Raw genomic sequence first — 20,200 nt, 5'->3', positions numbered from 1 at the left:
ACCATCATTAACTTTGTCGGTAGCAGTAGATCTGAAATTTAACCCTTCATCTAACTCCTTCTATAAACTTTTTGATTCAAAGTATCAACATCACTAAGTATCCGCAAACTTCTTCTAGGCAATTTTCATTTACCTTCTTCCATTAGAATTTGTGCTGAAAATTGAAGAAGAAAGAACGGCAAAACCCTAAATTTTTCAGATCCAACTCCTTCTATAAACTTTTTGATTTGATGTATCAACATCACTAAGTATTCACAGACTTCTTTTAAGCGATTTTCATTTACTTTATCCACTAGAATTTGTGCTGAAAATGGAAGAAGAAAGAACGGCAAAACCCTAAAATTTTCAAATCCGATTCCTTCTATAAACTTTTTGATTCAAAGTATCAACATCACTAAGTATCCGCAGACTTCTTTTAGGCAATTTTTGTTTACCTTCTTCCATTAGAATTTGTGCTGAAAATTGAAGAAGAAAGAACAGCAAAACCCTAGAATTTTCAGAGAGGAGCAGAAAGAAAAGTGAAAGAGGGAATGAGTGAATGAATGTTCCCGATTAGTTCCTAATTAGATACAGCACTTTTTGCTGAGTTGAAAATTCTTTAAACAAAATTATTTAAGTAATGCTTAAAGTTGACAAAAATGCTAATAAAATAAAAGTATATTTAAAGGTGGTAATTATTAAATAAAAGACCTCACTTATGTAATTTTTCCTATTTAAAACATAGCCCAAGTCATTTCAAAATCGACTTCAAACTGAGATTTTAATAATTAAAACTTCAAACATATAGATTTGAAGTAGGATTTGCTAAAGTCTAACTTTAGACATGCCAAATCAACCAATAAGAGAATCCTGAATTCCTCGAATAGCCAGAACCTGGAGCGCCAACAACAGGTTAGGCAAATACTCGCGGAACCAATAAAAAAGAATGAGAAAGAGAGAGAGGGAGAGAAAGAGACCAGCTAACAGATAACCCAAAAATTGAGATGAGCAATCATGTCACCTTTGCTGTTTTTTCTAGCTGTGGAGGGTAACTTTTACAAGTACAATCAGAGGCCTTAATGCCAATGACTGGAGGGCCTCACGCAGCTGTAAAATAAAAACTAAATGAAACTTCACAGCATTAAACTTGTATGTATGACAAAAAAAAAAACATCCCGCGGTAGCCAGGCACAAGTCTTTAAGCTGCTTTTATATATCTGCAACAGGGGCAACAAAAGGTTTCAATTATCTTCAGAAGCATAATACTAGTGCTACAGTATAGAACAAGGACATACTTTTACAGAAGAGAACACTATTAAGGCAACCACATACATTTACAAGGTATACAGACAGGAGATGATTGCCATTCTTTTCATTACGTCAGACCGACAGAAAAAATCAAATCTGACACTTTATGGCTGCAAGTGCCCTTTAGCTATGCATTAGGATTTGTCGGTTGATCATCTTTCCAATCTTTTGTAAGCAAATCATAATTGATTGACGCAAGCTGGGACAGATTCTGCAGGAAGAGAAGTCAATATAATTAGACCAGTTGTTGGAAGTTTGGAATGGCTCCTTGGCGGCAAAAGAGAACATCACATATTACAAAAAATGATAATTGGTTGATCAGGAGCTAAGAGATTTATTTTGGATTAATCAAATGACAGGTAACAGGTGTTAATAAAATGTTAAGGTTGTATAGTGTAGCGAAAGGTGTCACATAGTATGACTCATAGGTTCAATACCACAATGATTATGTACCAGAATCGAGAAACTCTTTACTTGTTTAGCATCTTTCCACTTCTTGTTATAACATTGAATAACCTAGTATGCCAAAATGATACCAAGTGCTACTAATGAAAAGCAAACAATCATGAATCAAGAGTGATCGAACAAGAAACTACCTTAAATGAGAAGTTACTAAAAGAGTAGTTGATGGAAGAGCCTGACTCAAATTCTGCAAGACCACCACATTCATCAACCTGTTCAGCAATGCATCGAGAAACCCGCTCAACAAAAAAATCCAGATTCACAAATAAACCTTAAATACATTGATCGTAATCATACCAGTTCATCATGGCGATTACTTAAACAACTGCTATTATCACTAACACTATCGTTATCGGTAGACCCCTCAAATTCACTGGCTGCGTATACACGTTCATCTGAAGGATTCCAAGAGAAGCGACTCGTGAAGTAACTTGTATCCAGTGCATTTTCTGAAGCAGGCACAAATGCAGCCTGAGAGACATACAAGCATTTGGTGCAACAGTGATTAGCTTACGAGGTACCTCATTTACCTATCAGCCACTATAGATAAAGTAAAAATGAAATAGAGATTGCAGTCGAACCTTCTGTCTAGCAAGTGTGTCCCAGTTAATATCCCTAAAGAAAGGGTGCTGTTTCACCTGCATAAGAATTGCATTCAATTCTCAGATGAACTCCAAAGATTTATACTTAAAAGAATGAATAGAACTATGTTCATATCAATGATACAATGGAAAAATGACTGTTACCTCTGAGGCTCCTCCGGCTCCAAGCCTATGGTTGGGATCTTCTCTAAGTAACCTGAAATTTACAATGACAGCAGCCCAAAATTTGAGAAACGGATAGCAAATAGTTCAATGATACATCTATTGGACAGAAAAAGTCATCTTCAGTTTTATTTTTTGATTCAGTGATTTCATTTAATTTGAGAAGTCATGTTGTATTTATATATTTTTAGTAAGTAGTAGTGTTTAATGTTTTTTAAAGCTCGTTCATCCTAATTCAAAGCACCAAGACAGACAGTTCTAGTAAAATCTGAGTAACTGCACTCGAACATTATGGTTTTTTGGGGGTCAAGTAAATAAAACTAGATAATAGCATTGGGATGTGAAATGGGCCCAAATAGAACAGAATGGATACACCCTTCGGGGTGGCCCAGTGGTTTGGGCTTGGGACTTCCATGTTGGAGGTCTCAAGTTCGAAACCCCTTGCCAGCGAAAGCAAGGGGTTTGCCTTCTGGGCCGAGCAAGCCTAGTGCGAGTTACCTCTCCTATGTTTGCGAGCTATTGCATAGGAGCGGGGGTTTTACCCTATGCGTACCCAAAGTATAGTGGCTGCGGGTTTCCCTTGTCATAAAAAAAATAAAAATAGAATCGACTGGATACAGTGGATTCATGTAGTGAACCAAAACTTGTTTTGGATTGGCATAGTGATTCATTGAACATGCCAAATGGTAGATTCAAAATCCCAACTCATCTCATTTGTTAGAACAGATTTACTTGGGGGTTACTTGGTTTGGGAGAAAGTTATGCAGAGACTATAAAACTAGGATTAATAATCCCTGGATTATTTAGTACTAGTGCTTTGCTTGGTTCATGAAATTAAAAATGTGAGATATATGGTGTATAATCCAAAACATGTGATTGGTTTGAAGGTGGGTATATGTAAATTATAAAAGGTTTAAAAGGTAATATTCTTCCCCCAACGTGGGATAAATAAAACCAGGATTACGGAATAAGATCTATATCGGTATTAGGCATTAGCTAATACCAGTAATCAAACACTGGACAGATACAACAACATACCGAGTGTAATCCCACAAGTGGGGGTTTAGGGGTAGGATGTACACAAACTTTACCCCTACCTTTACGGAGGGCAGAGGAATATTATCCTAAAATTTATACCCCGAGATTAGAATCCTGATCCTGGTAACCAAACAGCCCCTTTAGTGATTCAAGTGATCACATTTATCCTTTCTGTGGTGAAATTTTTTTCCTGTCCTGAGAAAAGGAATTGTGTTTGAACACTCCGCAGAGGACATGTCTCCAAAGTGCATGCACATAAAAACTTCAAGATGGAAAAGCAATTAGCTAAAAATATTTGAAATTTGCTATAGTAACACAACCATTGACTAACTTAAGACAATTTACGGAAATCTTTTAATATAGAACACCAGTGTTTGTAGTCAAAACCAATTTAAACACCCGCAGCTCTCTGAAGTCCAGATAACTGATTACTTATTTAGAAAAAAATTACATTTCATAATTCACACATGCCTCCGGCCAAAAACAAGAGAAAATAAAACTAAATACTCACAGTTAAGAAGGAAAATAATGTTGGGATTCATAAGAACAGCCAGAGATTCTCTTACCGGTCAATCAGATCAAATGCCTCGGGACTCATTTCCTCAGGAACTCCAGGCCAAGGTATATTACGATTGAGAATATTGTCGAATATTTTCTGAATACAAGAAAAGGTTAATACAAAATTTAGAAGTACTTATGCAAGAACATCAGCGTATATATCCAAAAAACAGAAACCCCTCAAAGAGTGCTAAGGCCTGCAATTAACTGTTTAGATCAAGTTCGATATATTTTAAGCTATATTTACATTTTTATTCAATAATTAATGTCTATAATTGTTAACTGTAAATTAACAAAAATTAAAAACGTATGATTCATTAAAAGAAACAATAATCCCAATTGATGTGGCGGTGTTTCATTTGGCGCCCAAAGTTAAAGAAAGAAAGACTTTCAATCCCAATTAACGTGGTGGTGTTTCATTTGGCGCACAAAGTTAAAGAAAGAAAGACTTTTAAAACTTGTGATCTAAGCCAAGCCATAGACATTTGTGTGGCAACAAATTATCTCATTAAGGGTAAAAATGAGAAGTTTTAAGATTTTAAAAGGAATGACATATCATTGAGATAGAGGGAGTAAACAATAAGTAGGTAACAAATTAACGATATTTATTCGTGAGCTAATTGTTTATTGATTTAAGAAAGAAAACTATGAAAAGGTCAAATCTGGTAAGTAAGAATATAACTTGAAGACAAATTCATAAAATCGCCGTGAGTATACCAAGGATCTATTTAGCTGACCCGACTAGTTTAAGATTGAGGCATAGTTCATTAATTGGCAACTCATAACATGATATGGCATTTCACGAAACCTACAAGGGATGTTATTAGTAATAGATCCAAAAACATTTAGTAACAAAGTCCACAATATTTACAGGTACTTCCTTTTTTTTGAGAAAGAGGGACTTCCTTTTTTATCTTTTCTTTTATTTAATTAAACTCATTTAATAGAAAAAGAAAAAGAAAGAAACTCTTACACTAAACAATGCTTTTCTTTTCTACCTACTCTACCCCTCCAACCCCAGCAACCCCTATTCTCTTTCCTCCCTGGGAAACTCGATGTCCCAACCAAATGACTGGAAATAGGCTCTGCCACTAGAGCAGCCCTCTGAACTCTAAGCGATACTAAGTAAATTAGTTCTCATCATATGACACATATTTACTCTAAAAAGCAAGTCTGGGTGACACTCAAGACCTAGAAATCAAATCAGAAAATATGAGTCACTGTGAGGGGAAAGAATGTCCCCAGTGTCACAATTGTGAAAGAGAAGTGGCAATCTCAGAAACATGATATTCTCTTTATAAGTGAAGATCTAAGTTGTTTCTCACAAATGCACTTAGGTCCAGTTTTACTTATTCTTTTTCACCTGATTTTATTACTAACTCGGTTCTATTTAGTATAAAATTGGTTTTCACGAAGTCATTTTCCTTTTAACTATATCCACATATTACTCTAATACAAATGGTTAGAATGAAATCAGTTATTTAAGGTACGTTAAATTTTCCAAATGAAACAAGCTGTTAAGAATTGAGTATATTTTCCATATAAAAACTAGCATTATTTCAAGTATTTCAACCTTACAGTTCCAATTTTATCGGATGTCCCTAAAGAGACATTTAAAGTATTCCGAACCATGCCAAATTTTTTCCATAATTGAAAAAACTGCTTAGGCAACATATAAGAAAAACTCTGAACCTAATTTAACACATTAAAGAACAATAGCTAGTCATCCTTATATATAAAAATATAAAACTCATAAATGGAATACATTCATAATATCACAAGGGAAAATAAAGAATAAAGAAACAAGTAGTACAAAATATTAACCTGAGGATGCTCCGCATTGAAAGGTGGAATGCCAACAATCAACTCAAAGAGAATAACACCCACAGACCACCAATCAGCAGTGAAACCTGAAAAAAATCAAGCTGCGGTAACCGCTTAACAAGAAATAGAATGGCACAAAAAGAGAATGTTGTCACATCCAAATTGTTTTCTTACAGGTTCTATATAATTAATGATATGACAACTTAAACAAAAAATTAATAAAAAAATTTGAAGATCTCTAAAAAAAAGCAACAATCCCCCCCTCACCCTTTTTCGGTTCTACAGGAGTGTGGTAACCGGCAGAACATGCATATCAAATTTTTTATTATATAGAAGTAATTCCACTTAACCGCCAAGAAGAGACTACGTAATTACACCATAAGGGTAAGTAAGAAGGGGAAAGGTAATTTAGACCGGCAACAGGTTGATTGCTTCATCTGACACTTCTCGAAAGATAAATCAGCAATTCATTGTCGTTGAAGGTAGAGAACAACAAATAACAGATATACACACCATGTCCTGTTCCTAGAAGGATTTCGGGTGCCAAATAGTCTGGTGTGCCAACAGCAGAGCGTTTCTCGCGCCTCTCCTGCTGATGTTCAAGTGCCAGCAACTGAGATTCATCATCATCCATCATGGATGTTCCACTGACTGCCGGACCAGACAAGTCATCTGTGCTGTTGATAAGACCGACTTTAGAAAGCCCAAAGTCCGTCAACTGTAGACAATACCACCATTAAAGCTGACTCATCAGCACAAAAAAAACTACATAGTTGAACATAATAAACTTCAAACCAGGAAACACAAAAGAAACAGTTCTATCAACAAGCTTTGCATTTGAGCTTGCCTATTATCAAGATATACATGCAAAAGAACAAAATAATTGAACTTCAACCTCACTAAGAAAAAGAACTTAATGCAGTTCAAGCAATTTTATCAAAAGGTGAACTGCTTTTCGAAAATGGCAAACATCTGGATATCAATTGACAATACCTGCTTACATCAGCAAAAACTATGAAATTACACTTCAGTGATTTGCGCTTGAGATGGGATATGTTAACATAAGCATACTCACCCCAAGCCCCAAGCTCAAAAAGGAAACAAATGATATAGGATAATACGAGTACGGAAATACTTGATGTAACACTAATGAACTAAAGGGTATATTGATTCATTAAGACCCTCAACCATTTGTATTTGATAAGAGTAATTATCATATTATAATCCACTAAAGAACCTAAGGGTGTTTGGCTAAGCTAAAAGATCTGTCGTTACGTAGAGGGTAAGCTGTTACACTCACTTTGCAAATAGTTATGATCATGGTGACCAACTATTGACAACCTATATATGCTTATCATGTTTTTTATTGAATTACATGTTCCCCAATTTTATATTGAGAGTTGCCTTAATTTTTTTAATATTCCAAATTTGGGCATCTATTTGGTCAATATTGAAATGCAAAATACCAAATTGATGTGACAAGCCAGGCCCAAGTTCGCTCATGAGATTCCCAATTCAATGGTAGGACTATGAATTACAGATCAACATTCACATACATCCACAACATGCTAGCAAGCTACATAGTTATGACTTATGACCGAGAAATCCTTAAAGGCAAGTTGGCACACAGTTCGGAACTTGGTAGATAATCGCTCCGCACCTTTATCCTTCTGCATATAATACCCGGCTTTGTCCACACTTCGGTTCGAACTCGTGACATACGCCTAACCCAGACATTGTGTGTTGTACCCTTACCACTGAACCAAAGCCCTTGAGAGCAAGATGGATACCAAACATGCAATTGCTAAAAGTAAAGCAAGCTGGAGGATATTATAGAAATTTCTTCATACCAATAAAGTGGGCAGAGAACCACAAAAGCACAAGCATTATGCCACCCCATTCCCAAAAAGTTGAAATCTGGAACTAACATATCTGGAATATAATTCCAGCAAAACAGTCATATAACAACACTTGACTCAATCAATCAATTACACCTCAATCCCAAATTAGTTGTGTCCATTTATGGGACTTCTATGACTATTCTGCTTCATCATAGCCCATTTCATTAAAATACTATATAAGTAGTCTTTTAGGGTAATTTAGGGGGTTCTCAACAAGTAGAAATTCTTTAAACTCTCAAATTTATACCTACACCAACATACAAGTCTCCAACCAGACTAGGAAACACGCAAAACTGATTTGCCTATACAGATTCTCTGTTTCCACGTGCTCTGGTCTTAGCTAAGTCCGCATTGATAGCACTTAATGAAGTAAAAAATAAGAGACTATTACCTTGATGTGACCATCATGAGCAATCAACAAATTGTCTGGCTTTAAATCACGATGAACCACTCGCAAAGAGTGCAGATATTCCAGAGCAAGCACCTGAACAGCTCAGAATCTTAGATTTATGTTTCACCATGTTGTACACAATGTTTTTGTAAAGGAGATATAAATACTCACTACTTCAGCGATATAAACACGAGCAACATCTTCATCCAAGCAGCCAAGATTTCTCAACAATGAATACAGGTCCCCACCATTCAAGTATTCCATCACAAGGTACAAGTTCTCACGGCAAGTAAATGAGTAGAAGAAGCGAACCTAATACATAATAAAATTAGTAAAACAGTTTATCATATATAGAAATAAAACTTTTTTTTTTTGATAAGGATATCTAGAAATAAAACTTTTTTTTTTTGACAAGGATATCTAGAAATAAAACTTTTTTTTTTTGATAAGGATATCTAGAAATAAAACTTTTCTCGGTTCACATGCTCACCACAAAGGGATTGCGAACTGATATTAAAATATCACGTTCTGCCAATATACTCTCAACAGCATTTTTGCGTATCATATCTGCCTTCTTCAAAACCTGTAGACTAAACAAGTAAGTTGGAATGCCACAAAAAACATCGTTTAATATACACACAATTAACACCTGTACAATTAAGATATTGACTGTTAGGCAAAGAAGAAGTGGGATCACAAAAGCAGCATACTTTATACACCAGAACCGATGGAAGGATAAGATCTTCCTCACTTTGAGTCGAACAAAAATTTCATGTCTTACTAAAATAAGTATAAAGCACAAGAATGTCATTAATCAGAAAACCAAATTCCACTGAATGAGACAGTAACTGATGCAAGATAGCAGAATGGTTCTTATCCTAAATCTAGGTTCCACAGACCAGAAGCTTCTGAGAAGTAGAAGTCATATCATCAGAGAAACAACAGACATGCAGACAACATATATCCAGCAAAATACAAATGGGAGATCTCAGTTAAAAAATGAAGAAATCACACCTCCCTGCTCTCAACCTTGAAAAGATATACATGTGCAGACAATTTTTTGATAAGTAAAGAAGCACATGTATACATCATAAAGTTAATTAAGCAACTCTCCTTGCAAAGGTTGCAGGTTCAAGACCTGCATGGGCCACGCAGTGCAACTGCTTACTTTTCATCTTTTCAAATAAAAAATAAATGACTTAAGCAACTCCCTTTGCATTGCCAAAATGAAAAAGGAAAAGGGAGGTTTTTAAATATTTTCTTAATATACTCAAATATGTATTCGTTTTATTCTAAAAGTTCTATCGTGAATCTCTTTTCTTTCATCTTCCTGAGGTTATTATGTTTCCGTAGTGATGAAGAACATCTTGCCAGTGTAACATAATCCTTCCAGAAAAATCCCCAAATTCAACATAGATTCTTCTTCTAGAGATGAACCAATACATATCAAAATAAAGTGCTGACATGGACTTCTTGTCCAGTTTTCTTTTGGCTGGGGTTCAAGGAGACAAAGTTCTACAGGTGCTTGCTCACATGCCACATGAAAATAATCTTAAGAGCAAGGGAAAAAAAATGTCCCTAAGTTGATCAACAACAAAAAGAAAATTAAAAAGAACTCCTATAGCATTTACCAGGAGGAGAGTTGATCAACAAAAAAAAAGGACTCCTACAGCAAACTGTCTGTGTACCTTAATTGCAAAGAAATCTCCGGTGGTTTTCTTTTTCGCCAAGAAAACACGGCCAAATGCCCCACGACTAATTGGCTTTATTATCTCAAAGTCATCTATAGAGGTACGGTCTTTCGAATGAATAGGGCTGGTTCTCAAGCTACGTACAACATCATCTTCCAAGGGAGCATCTTCATCAATGACAGAGCTACTGATATCAACCTTGTCATCATCAACTAGTTCGCATAGTTGCAAATACTTCTCCCTGGATGACAAAAGAAAAGGTATTAATCCTTCTGTTGCAAATACTTCCACAATTCTTATAATTTCGTCTTCTATTTTCCTTGGAAAGCACAGCAAGGAATAAATCACAAGTACGAAACTAACTTACCTTATCAGCTTTTCTATGCGGGTTGCAAATGTTTCAACCGTAAGTGCATCCCGCTTTCTGCGTTCTGTCACAACTTTCAGATCTTCAAGGCAAGAGAGCAAATAAGATGTAGACCGATCATCATTTAAAGGTGTGTTCGCCACACATCGAGCAATATCTGCCAGTTCATTCATCTGCACCATCAAGACGTAGAACAACAAAATGTTCAATTCAGAACTCCTGAAAGAAGTCAATACCAAATATACTACACTAACATGAGCAAATGTAGGACCTAACATAAATATTACTATACTGAATCTTTACACTAAAAATAGGGAATATCATTAAAACTTCCATTCAAATGAAATATGTTACAACAAACACAAGCTTCTCAAACTTCAAACGGAGCAAATCCCAGGAATAAGCCAGAAAATACAGCTCAAATTGAAAATGAATATCATATGTCCACCTCAAATAACATTTGCTAAGCGATTACATATATCAATACACATATACATATACATATACATATACATACAATTACAGGCAACCCCTGCGGGCTACAAAACAAATCCTTTTACCAGTATCACCAAAAACAACGAAATTAAAAAAGTAGGCAGCAGATATGTACTGGCAACTACCTGAGGAAGATCATCATGCTCAGAGAAACCACCTTTACCTGCCAATAGCAGGTCTATCTGGCTAGTCCGTGGTGTCTGCAAGGGGGACCTAGGAGTCATGCTGCCTGCAGATGATGTTGTCATTCCTTGATCTGACTTTGGTCCAAAGCGGGTTTTACATGACATAGTAGGTAAACCTTTAAATTCATCCATGAACACAGAGTTATCTGCTTCAGGAAAACAATCCAGCATGTCTTCTGACCCTCGGCGTGACCAATCACTAAGTTTTGGAGAGAAGGGTTCAGATTCCTCGGTCACACTAGAGTTTGATACTTTTGTGACATCTGGGCTTCCAACAATGGGCTGGAAGTCTTTCTGTGAGAATGACTCCATGAGCTTCTCAAGAGTATCTGTAATTCTAAGCAAGCGCTCATTAACACTAAGACCCTTTTGATCACAACGATCGGCAATAGCACATATTCTGGAGTGATCTTCTACATGCAAAGTGGGAACCTCATCCTCACAAATGCGGCAAATTATTGAATTTTCGTCCGAAACACTTGGTTGATCACCCCAGTAAGCTTTATGCTGGTGCTTCGAAGGAATTGAAGAATGTGCATGAGAATCTTTAGCAGAAAGAAGCTCAGGATGCTTGTCAGCAGCTACATTTACATCAGGAATTCCTCTTTTGTCCACTAATAGCTTTGAAGGTTCAATATTGCCATCAATTGTGTGCTCCTTGATTGGAGAAGCTTCGTTGGGACTTTTTACTGCTGGAGTTGGAAATTTATTCCATGATGTCATCCGATCCCCTCCACCAGGAGTCTCCAATTTTTTTGGATTTTCAGCTTGCGCAACCTGAGAGTTCTCTTGATGTACAGCCTGATCTCTCCTCCACTCTAACCCATGTTGTTCCTGACTATAAGATTTTCTGGGGGCCGGCACCTTTGGGAATTGCATAGGACCAGACATCATAACATTTCTTCTAATGCCTGGAGGAATGTGTTTTTCCACAGGCTGCAACGATTGACGAAGTTGAAATACAGGTTCATCCTCAGCAAACGCACTTTCCTTGTGGAATTGAAGCAATCGTGTACACCTTGTAAGTATAAAAAGCATCCTAGTATGCAGCTGCTTCAGCGTACCCATTGGAAGTTCCTGGCGTCTATCATCCAGCTCCTGAACAATCCCCTCACACTGAAGCCAAAATTCCCCCGGTGATGTCATTGCACATCTCCGAGCCAAAACCAACAAATCTTCAATAGTTTCTTGCCATTCCGGATGAGTTTCTGCATTTTTTTCAAGAACTCCAACCAGATCTGCAGCAAAAATGCGCAGATCAGAGTCCACTTCCTCCTTTGCTTTGTCGAACTTTGCTCTAATCATCATTAAGACTTCCTGTTAAAATTGCAAAAGAACTGGTTATAATTGAAAGCAATATGCTGATCATTTACTAAATTAAAGAAACTAGCAAAAAAGATAAAATTACCTCCAAATTATTTAAACCTCGAGGCTTCCAGAATGGATAAGGCCGTACACCTTTGGAATTAAGTTCATGGGAAAAACTTTTTATATCTGCTGGGAACCTTTTCCTAGGTGCAGTAGTTACCCGCAGTATAGCTTGAACGCGAGGTGATTCAGACTCCTTTGGGTTTTCCCATTCATAAGATGTCTAGAAAGCACATCTTCGTTAGACTAAGGATAACGTTACAGCAGGAAAAAGAATCAACTAATACAACAGGTACTCTGAGAACCCTTCTTACCTTCAATTCGGGAGTATATACATCCATGCCCCTGAGACCTCCAGAATGGCTCCAAGATGGATTGAATTGCCCTATCACAAAAATGCAATAGACAAAATAAAATACTAGTCATGAACCATGGAAACTCTATAGCCAATGCTATACATGTATTGCTTAATGTGAATAAAGTATATGATATTTTGGATCATGTAAAAGTTTCTGAACTCTAGATGATGTTCACCAGTAAGCAGAGGTCTAATAACAAATTAGCTACAAATCTTTTCTTAAGCTTATTAGGTGGATTTACAACAAATTAAGTATGCCAGGGAATTTTCAGCAAAAAAAAACACCTTTCCAAGTAGGAGAAAATGAAGGGAAAGAAAACTGAAAAAGAACATGTTGACTAGAATTTAACATATAAGGTTGTGAGCAATCTAAGAACATGCTAACAATTACTGTCATCCAAATGCATTACTGCCAATTTGCATCTTTTTTCCAGAGTTAATTTGTAACAGGATAAAGGGACACCAACACTAATGCACCCAAAAAAAGGAGCAGGGTAACATAAGGTTTAATTACTGCATGTAGTGAAAAAGAGGTAGTTGCAAAATATGTAATGGACTTAGAAACTTGGGAGAACCAACTGCATTTCCTTCGTCATATTAATAATGCTTATTTCTTTCCTCAAAGTGTATCTCCACTAGTACATAATGTTTTTAGTAATCCACGTGACTAGAACAGTTTATTGTTGAAGCTTGATAGTATAGGATTGGCAAGCCAGCCAATTTCATGAACCTTCATTTAATTTGATCCCTGGAATGGAGTTGTGGTAGAGAGAACTTTACCTAGTTAATGCATATAGTAGACTTAGTATCCCAACTACCACATTGGAAAAGGTGTATTACATACTATGTAGAATTCCGGATTGTTACAAAGCTCCTTGAATGTTCCATTTTGTATTTACCTATATTTAAATGACTTCAAATTATCAGAGGTAATATGGTAAAATTACTCTTTTATTTATTGTTACTTAAGGGGTGTACCAAGTCAAACATGGACAAGTAAAGATGACGGAAGGAGTAGCCTATTTGGGCAAACTTTTGAAAACGGATAATTTATTTGATAACCGAGAAATCCGTCTGTGACCCGCCCTTTGGACCAATCACAACATTCTAAACTCGGTGGATAATGGGCCCGCCCCTCTACCCTTCTCTACTTAAATACCGGGCTTCGCTTTGCATGGTGTGGGGCTTGAACCTGCGACCTAAGCCACAAATTCCACCTTTTGCCACCTGAAATCGGCTTATTTTAGAAAATGTTTTTTTCCAAACTGTCAATTTAAAAAGTACTGTTGGTGAGAACCAGCGTGTTTGGCCAATAAATTTTAACTTTTGAGCAGCAATTAATGTTTGCCAAGCTTTTTAAAAATCCTAAGTGTATTTTTTCCGTGCTACTCCATAGAAGCACATATTATCACCCAGGAACTTGGTTAGGCACCTCCTTTTTTAAAAAATAAGCACCTTAAGCCTCCCAAAATCTTGGCTAAACAGGCTATTAATACTTCTGATCCAATAACAAGGCATAGTACCCTGACATATGGAGGTAATATTATTGAGTTTTAATTTATTTTTTCTATTTATTACTCCCTAGAGCGGACCAACCCAAATTTGTATGTATATAATTCAGGGACATAGACCGGGTGACATGGCAGGCTTCACAGACCAAGAATTCTATTTTCTAATTTTCTCGTATTTTTTCCTTTTTCCCTTTGTTTCTGCATGTAACTATCCTTATGTCTGGTATCTTTTCTCTGAACAGTTTCAATGCCACTTGTTTAAAGTCCAAAAGTCAGCTCTGTGTCCACTTCTTTTCTCACGCCTTTCCTGAAATTATTCTTTACATATTCGCCAAATTTATTTCCTTCATCATAGATTATTACTAATTAATTATTCTCATAAATTCCTTTCACAGTGATATAATACAAAGTTACCAAGTTCAATAAAAAAATTCTCTCTTCGTTCTAAGAATCCATTTCAGTCAGTGCTTAAAAAAATTCAGAATCGCCTTTGTTTCCTCTTCTCACTCATTTCCCGCAATCTTATCAAATTAATTTTACATAATTACCTTATTTATTTATTCCCTCATTATTACTAATTAATTTTTCTTTAAAAATTCCTCTCTATTTGTTTTCTCGTTATTGCTAATTAATTATTCTCCTAAAATTCATCTCATCCATCTTAATATTTGAGCACTTTTCTCACTCTTTTCACGTGCTTAAGATGTTTTTCCTCCTCCTTTCCTATTTTTTCATTGTCGATGAGTTTTTAATGTGTGCTTGAGACTTTTTTTAGTTGAAAAAGGGGGAAGTTTTAATAGCAATTGTATTATTCATTTCTTCATTTTCTTTTCCTATTTTCATTGATCTTAGTTGGGAATATTGTGCTTTTGAATTTGAAGCCTTTATTTTTCTTTGCTTACAAGAAATTCAAATATCAATTATGCTTACCACATAGCATGTTAGTTTCTGATTATTATTTTCTATGACAAGGGAAACCACAATTGCTACCCTTTGGGTGCGCATAGGGTAAAACCCATGTTCCTATGCAATAGCTGACAAACCACACAAGAGAGGTAACCCGCGCAGCAACTTAGTGCGACAAGCTCGGCCCAGAAGGCAAACCCCTTGCTTTCGCTGGCAAGGAGTTTCGATCTTGAGACCTCCAACATGGAAGTCCCAATCCCAAACCACTAGGCCACCCCGAAGGATATGTTAGTTTCTGATTTTTCTCTCTTTCTTTTTGGTTTCATTGATTTCGGCTTTGTCTTTTCCTACGAATTGATTGATCTGTGTAGTTGCAGTATTTGGATTCTTATATTTTCGAAGGATATTTTTAAATTGTCTTTGAATTGGCATTTTCCAGAGTAGTTGTTATTAAGAGGATGTTTAGCATCAGTGAAAATGGTTATGCTCATGTAGTTTCTTATGGCGATCTATTGATTCCAAATTGATGTTGTCTTTGTTTCATCCATTCAAGACATGTATTTCAATTTCAAAAAAGGCTCACACTTGATACACTAATGAGTAATGACATATCACGTTTTTACAATTAAATATCTCGGATGACAAACTTAAAGAACCAGGATTGGATGTGTACTTAGAACATGGACATGCAATCATGAAAACATTTGAGAAGTTGATGTCAAGTGTAGGAAAAACAACGAGAACGACAGAAGTTGTCTACACCTGTTAGACTTCCTAATGATCTTGATTGGGTGCATGACCAGAATTTGGCTAATTACTAATGTTCCTTCCGTTAATGAACTATTCTTTGCACTGATTCGCATTGCTAGATCACCCAGTCACAGTGATCTCATCATCAACCATCAAAAAATAGGGCATTTCAAACTACGGAGAATCAACAAGGAAGGGGTCGTTTAGTAAGATCTCGACCCAAGTGTAGTTGTTGTATAGCTTGGACACACTCATGAAGTATGTTATCTTTTGCATGGTCTACCCCCTCAAAAATGCTCATGTTGCTCAAAAGTCAAACCGACATGAATTCCTTCCATATCAAGCCAATAAGCATGTATCTCCACAAGTAGTCTTTGTTGGTCAAACTAGTACATTTGTGATTTGTTGCTTGTGTTTCATGGTCTAATACTTTTGGAACATAAGTCATGATTCAGGCACTTCTGATCATATTTCTAGTGAAAAATTATGTTTGTCTAATAGATTTCAATCTCTTTTCATTGTCACTTTTTTTTGCACATGGTAATTGTTTCTATTTATGTAGAACATTACATATCTAAGACATCAATGATCGAGACAGTATCATTAGAGTAAATCTGATTACACCAAAAACACAGTGTCAAAATGCAATTCAGTTTGACTTGTTGCATACTACTCTACCTATTCTCAAAAACTCTAAGGTTCCTCTCTTTCCATATTGTCCATCAAATAGTGCCAGGGACAATTCTCCTGTTACTTCTGTTTTCTACTTGTGTCTCTACTTCTTCCCAGCTATCTAAAGCCTCTGAAATTCTCCTAGGCACGGACCAAGAGATATTTTTAAGTCTCAGGAACAAATACCGCAATTGGCCAGTGACTTCGCATTGGATGAACAAATGATTGGTTGTTTCTGCTGTTTTCCCACAGAAAAAACATCCAGAGCAAAGTGTAATTCCCCTCTTCATTAAATTCTCCTACGTCAATATTGCTCATTTAGCCTGTAACCACACAAAGCAAGACACCTTGTAGGGGATCTTGGCTTTCCATAGATGTCTCTAGGGCTATTTGAGTAACTGCAGAGTTTGATGGTTCAGCTTTTTGTATGTTTTGCGTACTTTAAAAATCCCTTTACTATGTCTCAACCACTGAAATCTTTTCACCGTCACTTTAGCCCATAGATTCCAAACATGTGCAAAAAGAGTTGGACAAGTTAATCCCCTATCCTATATCACCCTAAACTATGTTCACTATGTTTCTAGCCATCCTTTTATTAGTTTTGCATCTATTAGTGGGAGTTTGGATTGGCTTGTTTTTAGTGGATTTTGGCTAAAGTTCTTTTCTAGTTTTAGAAGCGTTTGGTAACTTCATTTTTTTTATGACAAGGGAAACCCGCAGCCGCTACCCTTTGGGTGCGCACAGGGTAACCCCGCTCCTATGCAATAGCTCGCAAACCACATAGGAGAGGTAACCAACACTAGGCAAGCCCGGTGCGACGAGCCTGACCCAGAAGGCAAACCCCTTGTTTTCGGTGGCAAGGGGTTTCGACCTCCAACATATAAGTCTCAAGTCCAAACCACTGAGCCACCCCGAAGGGTTTTGGGTAACTTAAAAAGTGTTTAGGCTGAAAAAGCACCCAAAAAGGCCAAAAGCCAAAAGTTGGATGTTCCAAACTTATGGATTTTAGATTCTAACTTATAAGCCACTTAAAAAAAAAAAAAAGTCAATCCAAACACCCCCTTAGTCGTTTGACTCATGCCCTCAATTGTGTCATAATATTCCTTGATGATATGATTCTTTTGTCATGCAGTACGGGGAAGATTATTGGCGTAGGGCGTGAATGACAAGGTCTTTACTACCTTAACTCTATGAATTCCTCCATAACATATCCAATTACGTATCCTCCAAACTTAACTCACGGACTTTATGGACATCCGAGTTTATCCAAGCTTAAGAAGATAGTGCCCAATTTTTATACGTTAGATTGTGAGTCATATCAGCTTAGGAATCATATCCAAAGCACATTTCCACGTATTGCTGAGAGTCATGAAGAAACTGTTTTTTCTTTCATTCATTGGGGTCTTAGTATTGCCAGCTCAACCTTAGGATTTCTCTATTCCATTAATTTCATAACTACAATTGAAGTATATATCACTACAACTGAAATCTTGAAATTGTCAAATTTCTAAAATAGATTAGCATAACTACATTCTACATTTAAGCCATATTTAAAAGATAAAATTGCTACTAAATGGTAAAATAAAACGCAATTATTTCTAAATTTAGTTTCCAAATTCTTTGTTGTATCACTTGGTAATACAGATTTTATCATTTTAAAGGTATCATTTCCTTCTTTTAATAACTAGCATTGAACATTTAATCATGGGAAACAACTAAAATCCCTACAAGTACAAATCTTATTCCTATCTAAAATCCTTGCAAGATTACATAGTGCCTCGTTATACCTCTTCAGTTCAATGATAAATACTTCTAAGTTTTAGCAACATGGTTGGCCAATAAACATAATGATTCCCCACATGACTCAGCTTTGTAATGTGAGTCATTATAGTAACCTAAACATGTCAATGAATCCATAGTTCAGCTAATGGGCGTCTCTCTTAGTGTTCTCCACACAATTTAACTGATAGATGTCAGTATCATCATCGATATTAAACACACACAACAAATATTGTACGTGATTTTGCTCTAACCTGCTCCAGAATATGATTCACCGCTCTGCAGCGCTGATGTTCCAGGTATATGTTTGCTTCGGTCCTTCAATGCAGCACTCTCAGCAGACATACCATCTGAATTGCTAGAATTATCTATCCGACCAGCATTCTCAGCAGACCCCAATACTGACTTCATCTCATCCTTCTTCCCTAAACTCTTCTTTCCCCAACCAGAACTCAACTGCCCATCGCCACCTGTCTTAGACAAATTGCTAGCACCCAAAGCATTCCCTTTATCTCTACTCCCATACCCAAAAAAGCTCTCCTGCGGTAACGGCCCTGATCGAGTCTTAATTTTATTCAATCCCAACGACGACGCCATTATCGGTGACAACGGAAACGAAGTAGCCCCAGCTTCCTTAGTTTCCGTCACCCCTTTCTTTTCCTTAACTTCCCCTGTGCTGGGTTTCCCTGAATTCTTAATCGGAGTCGAACTCTGACTTTCTTTACCTTTAGCATCCTTTTTCTTATCCCTAAAACTAGCAAAACTTGACAACGAAGTGGGGGTACTTGGTGAATTGTCCTTCGAAGTAGATTTACCTTTCTTCTTACTCTCAGATCGAATTGGGGAGTTCGAACCACTGGATCTTGGACTGTTGTAAGATCCATCAGGGCTAGAAGTATCGGATTTCTTCGATGAGAAAAAACGCCCTTTGAACACCATCTTTAGGGTTTAAATCACTACTTTTTCTTGTTGTTGAAGGTAGAAATCACAGCCCCAGCAGCAAAAAATGCATGCCGGAAGCTGCAAGTGTTGCACTAAAGCATGAATGAATGAATGGAGAAAAAAAGGAATTCAGTGAAAGAGACTGAACAATTTTTGGTGCTTTTTTGATGGAGAAAGAAGTGGGGCTGAAATGAAGCAAACAAGAAAAGACCCTTTGTTGAGAAGTGGGGAAAACTCCTATTTTTGTACTTATTTGAGTTTTTTGAATTGGAATTTTCTTACACTTAAAAATAGTAAGATTCATAGTAGAAAAAAAAAATTAATGAATGTGATTATGTGTGGATAAGGTCTAAAGTAGTCAAGTGGTTAGTTACTACGAAATATTGTTTATTTATTATGACCATGACTTTTAGTACTAGTGTTTAATTTTAATATTTATTGTTTCAATAAAAGAATAATTCTTTGGTCTTCTCAAAATAGTTCAATTATTATTTAGCATTAAAATTAGACCTTCGATTCATTTTCTCTCACTAATGTCCTCTCTTTCTCTATCTTCGTCTCCGGCTTCCTCTCCGTATCTCATTTTGACGATTTCTCAATTTGTTTAGCTTTTAAATTACTCGTAGAGTCATAAAAATTTTATTCATTCATCTCAGTTTCACAGTATCGGTTCATCCATTAACTCGTCTTACATAGGGATGGCAATGGAGTAGGGCGGGATGGATTTAAGACTATGCGAGGCGGATCGGGTTTAAGATTATGCGGGGCAAGAGAGATGTGGGGCGGGTTGAAGTGAATTTTTTAAAAAACTAATGTACGGCGGGTTGCGGATATATGTGATTTTATATGGATTTAAACTTAATTTTAACTTTTTACATGTTATAAGAGTGATAAAACATTATTTATTAAGATAATTTATTTAAAGATATTAAAATATTCAAGATAGTAAAT

The 20,200-nt window shown here is 36.4% G+C and overlaps 1 protein-coding gene across 2 annotated transcripts; it reads right to left on the bottom strand.

Moving 5' to 3' along the window:
* Positions 1–822: 822 nt before the first annotated feature.
* On the bottom strand, positions 823–19,445 carry LOC125858421 (probable serine/threonine protein kinase IREH1). 2 transcript variants are annotated; one of them, XR_007445741.1, is made up of 18 exons: positions 18,562–19,445; positions 12,646–12,716; positions 12,372–12,554; positions 10,904–12,280; positions 10,284–10,456; positions 9,914–10,157; positions 8,716–8,808; positions 8,397–8,537; positions 8,226–8,318; positions 6,447–6,651; positions 5,934–6,019; positions 4,118–4,206; positions 2,496–2,547; positions 2,331–2,387; positions 2,047–2,220; positions 1,884–1,961; positions 1,312–1,498; positions 826–1,196 (listed from the first exon to the last, which is right to left on the bottom strand). XR_007445741.1 is itself a non-coding variant. In XM_049538195.1 (17 exons), the coding sequence occupies exons 1-17, from the start codon at positions 19,244–19,246 to the stop codon at positions 1,415–1,417; spliced, it is 3,885 nt and encodes a 1,294-aa protein (XP_049394152.1). In that variant the 5' UTR covers positions 19,247–19,445; the 3' UTR covers positions 823–1,414. The 2 variants fall into 2 exon arrangements, 1 of the variants encoding a protein (XP_049394152.1); XM_049538195.1 differs by having other exon boundaries at positions 823–1,498.
* Between the last annotated feature and the right edge of the window lie 755 nt (positions 19,446–20,200).

This window comes from Solanum stenotomum, chromosome 3 (genome assembly GCF_019186545.1).
Source record: "Solanum stenotomum isolate F172 chromosome 3, ASM1918654v1, whole genome shotgun sequence".
Classification (NCBI taxonomy): domain Eukaryota; kingdom Viridiplantae; phylum Streptophyta; class Magnoliopsida; order Solanales; family Solanaceae; genus Solanum; species Solanum stenotomum.
The sequence above is the reverse complement of the archived record's forward strand: the minus strand, read 5'-3'. Positions and strand labels throughout refer to the sequence as shown.

What these genes read in the sequence shown, in the direction of transcription:
- LOC125858421 (XM_049538195.1), bottom strand. Translation starts at nt 19,246, where the DNA reads ATGGTGTTCAAAGGGCGTTTTTTCTCATCGAAGAAATCCGATACTTCT. An exon ending in GAGATTTCTTTGCAATTAAG is followed by an intron (nt 8,809 to 9,913) that starts GTACACAGACAG and finishes TTTAGTCTACAG; the next exon opens with GTTTTGAAGAAGGCAGATAT. An exon ending in GCATTTGATCTGATTGACCG is followed by an intron (nt 2,548 to 4,117) that starts GTAAGAGAATCT and finishes TGTAAATTTCAG; the next exon opens with GTTACTTAGAGAAGATCCCA.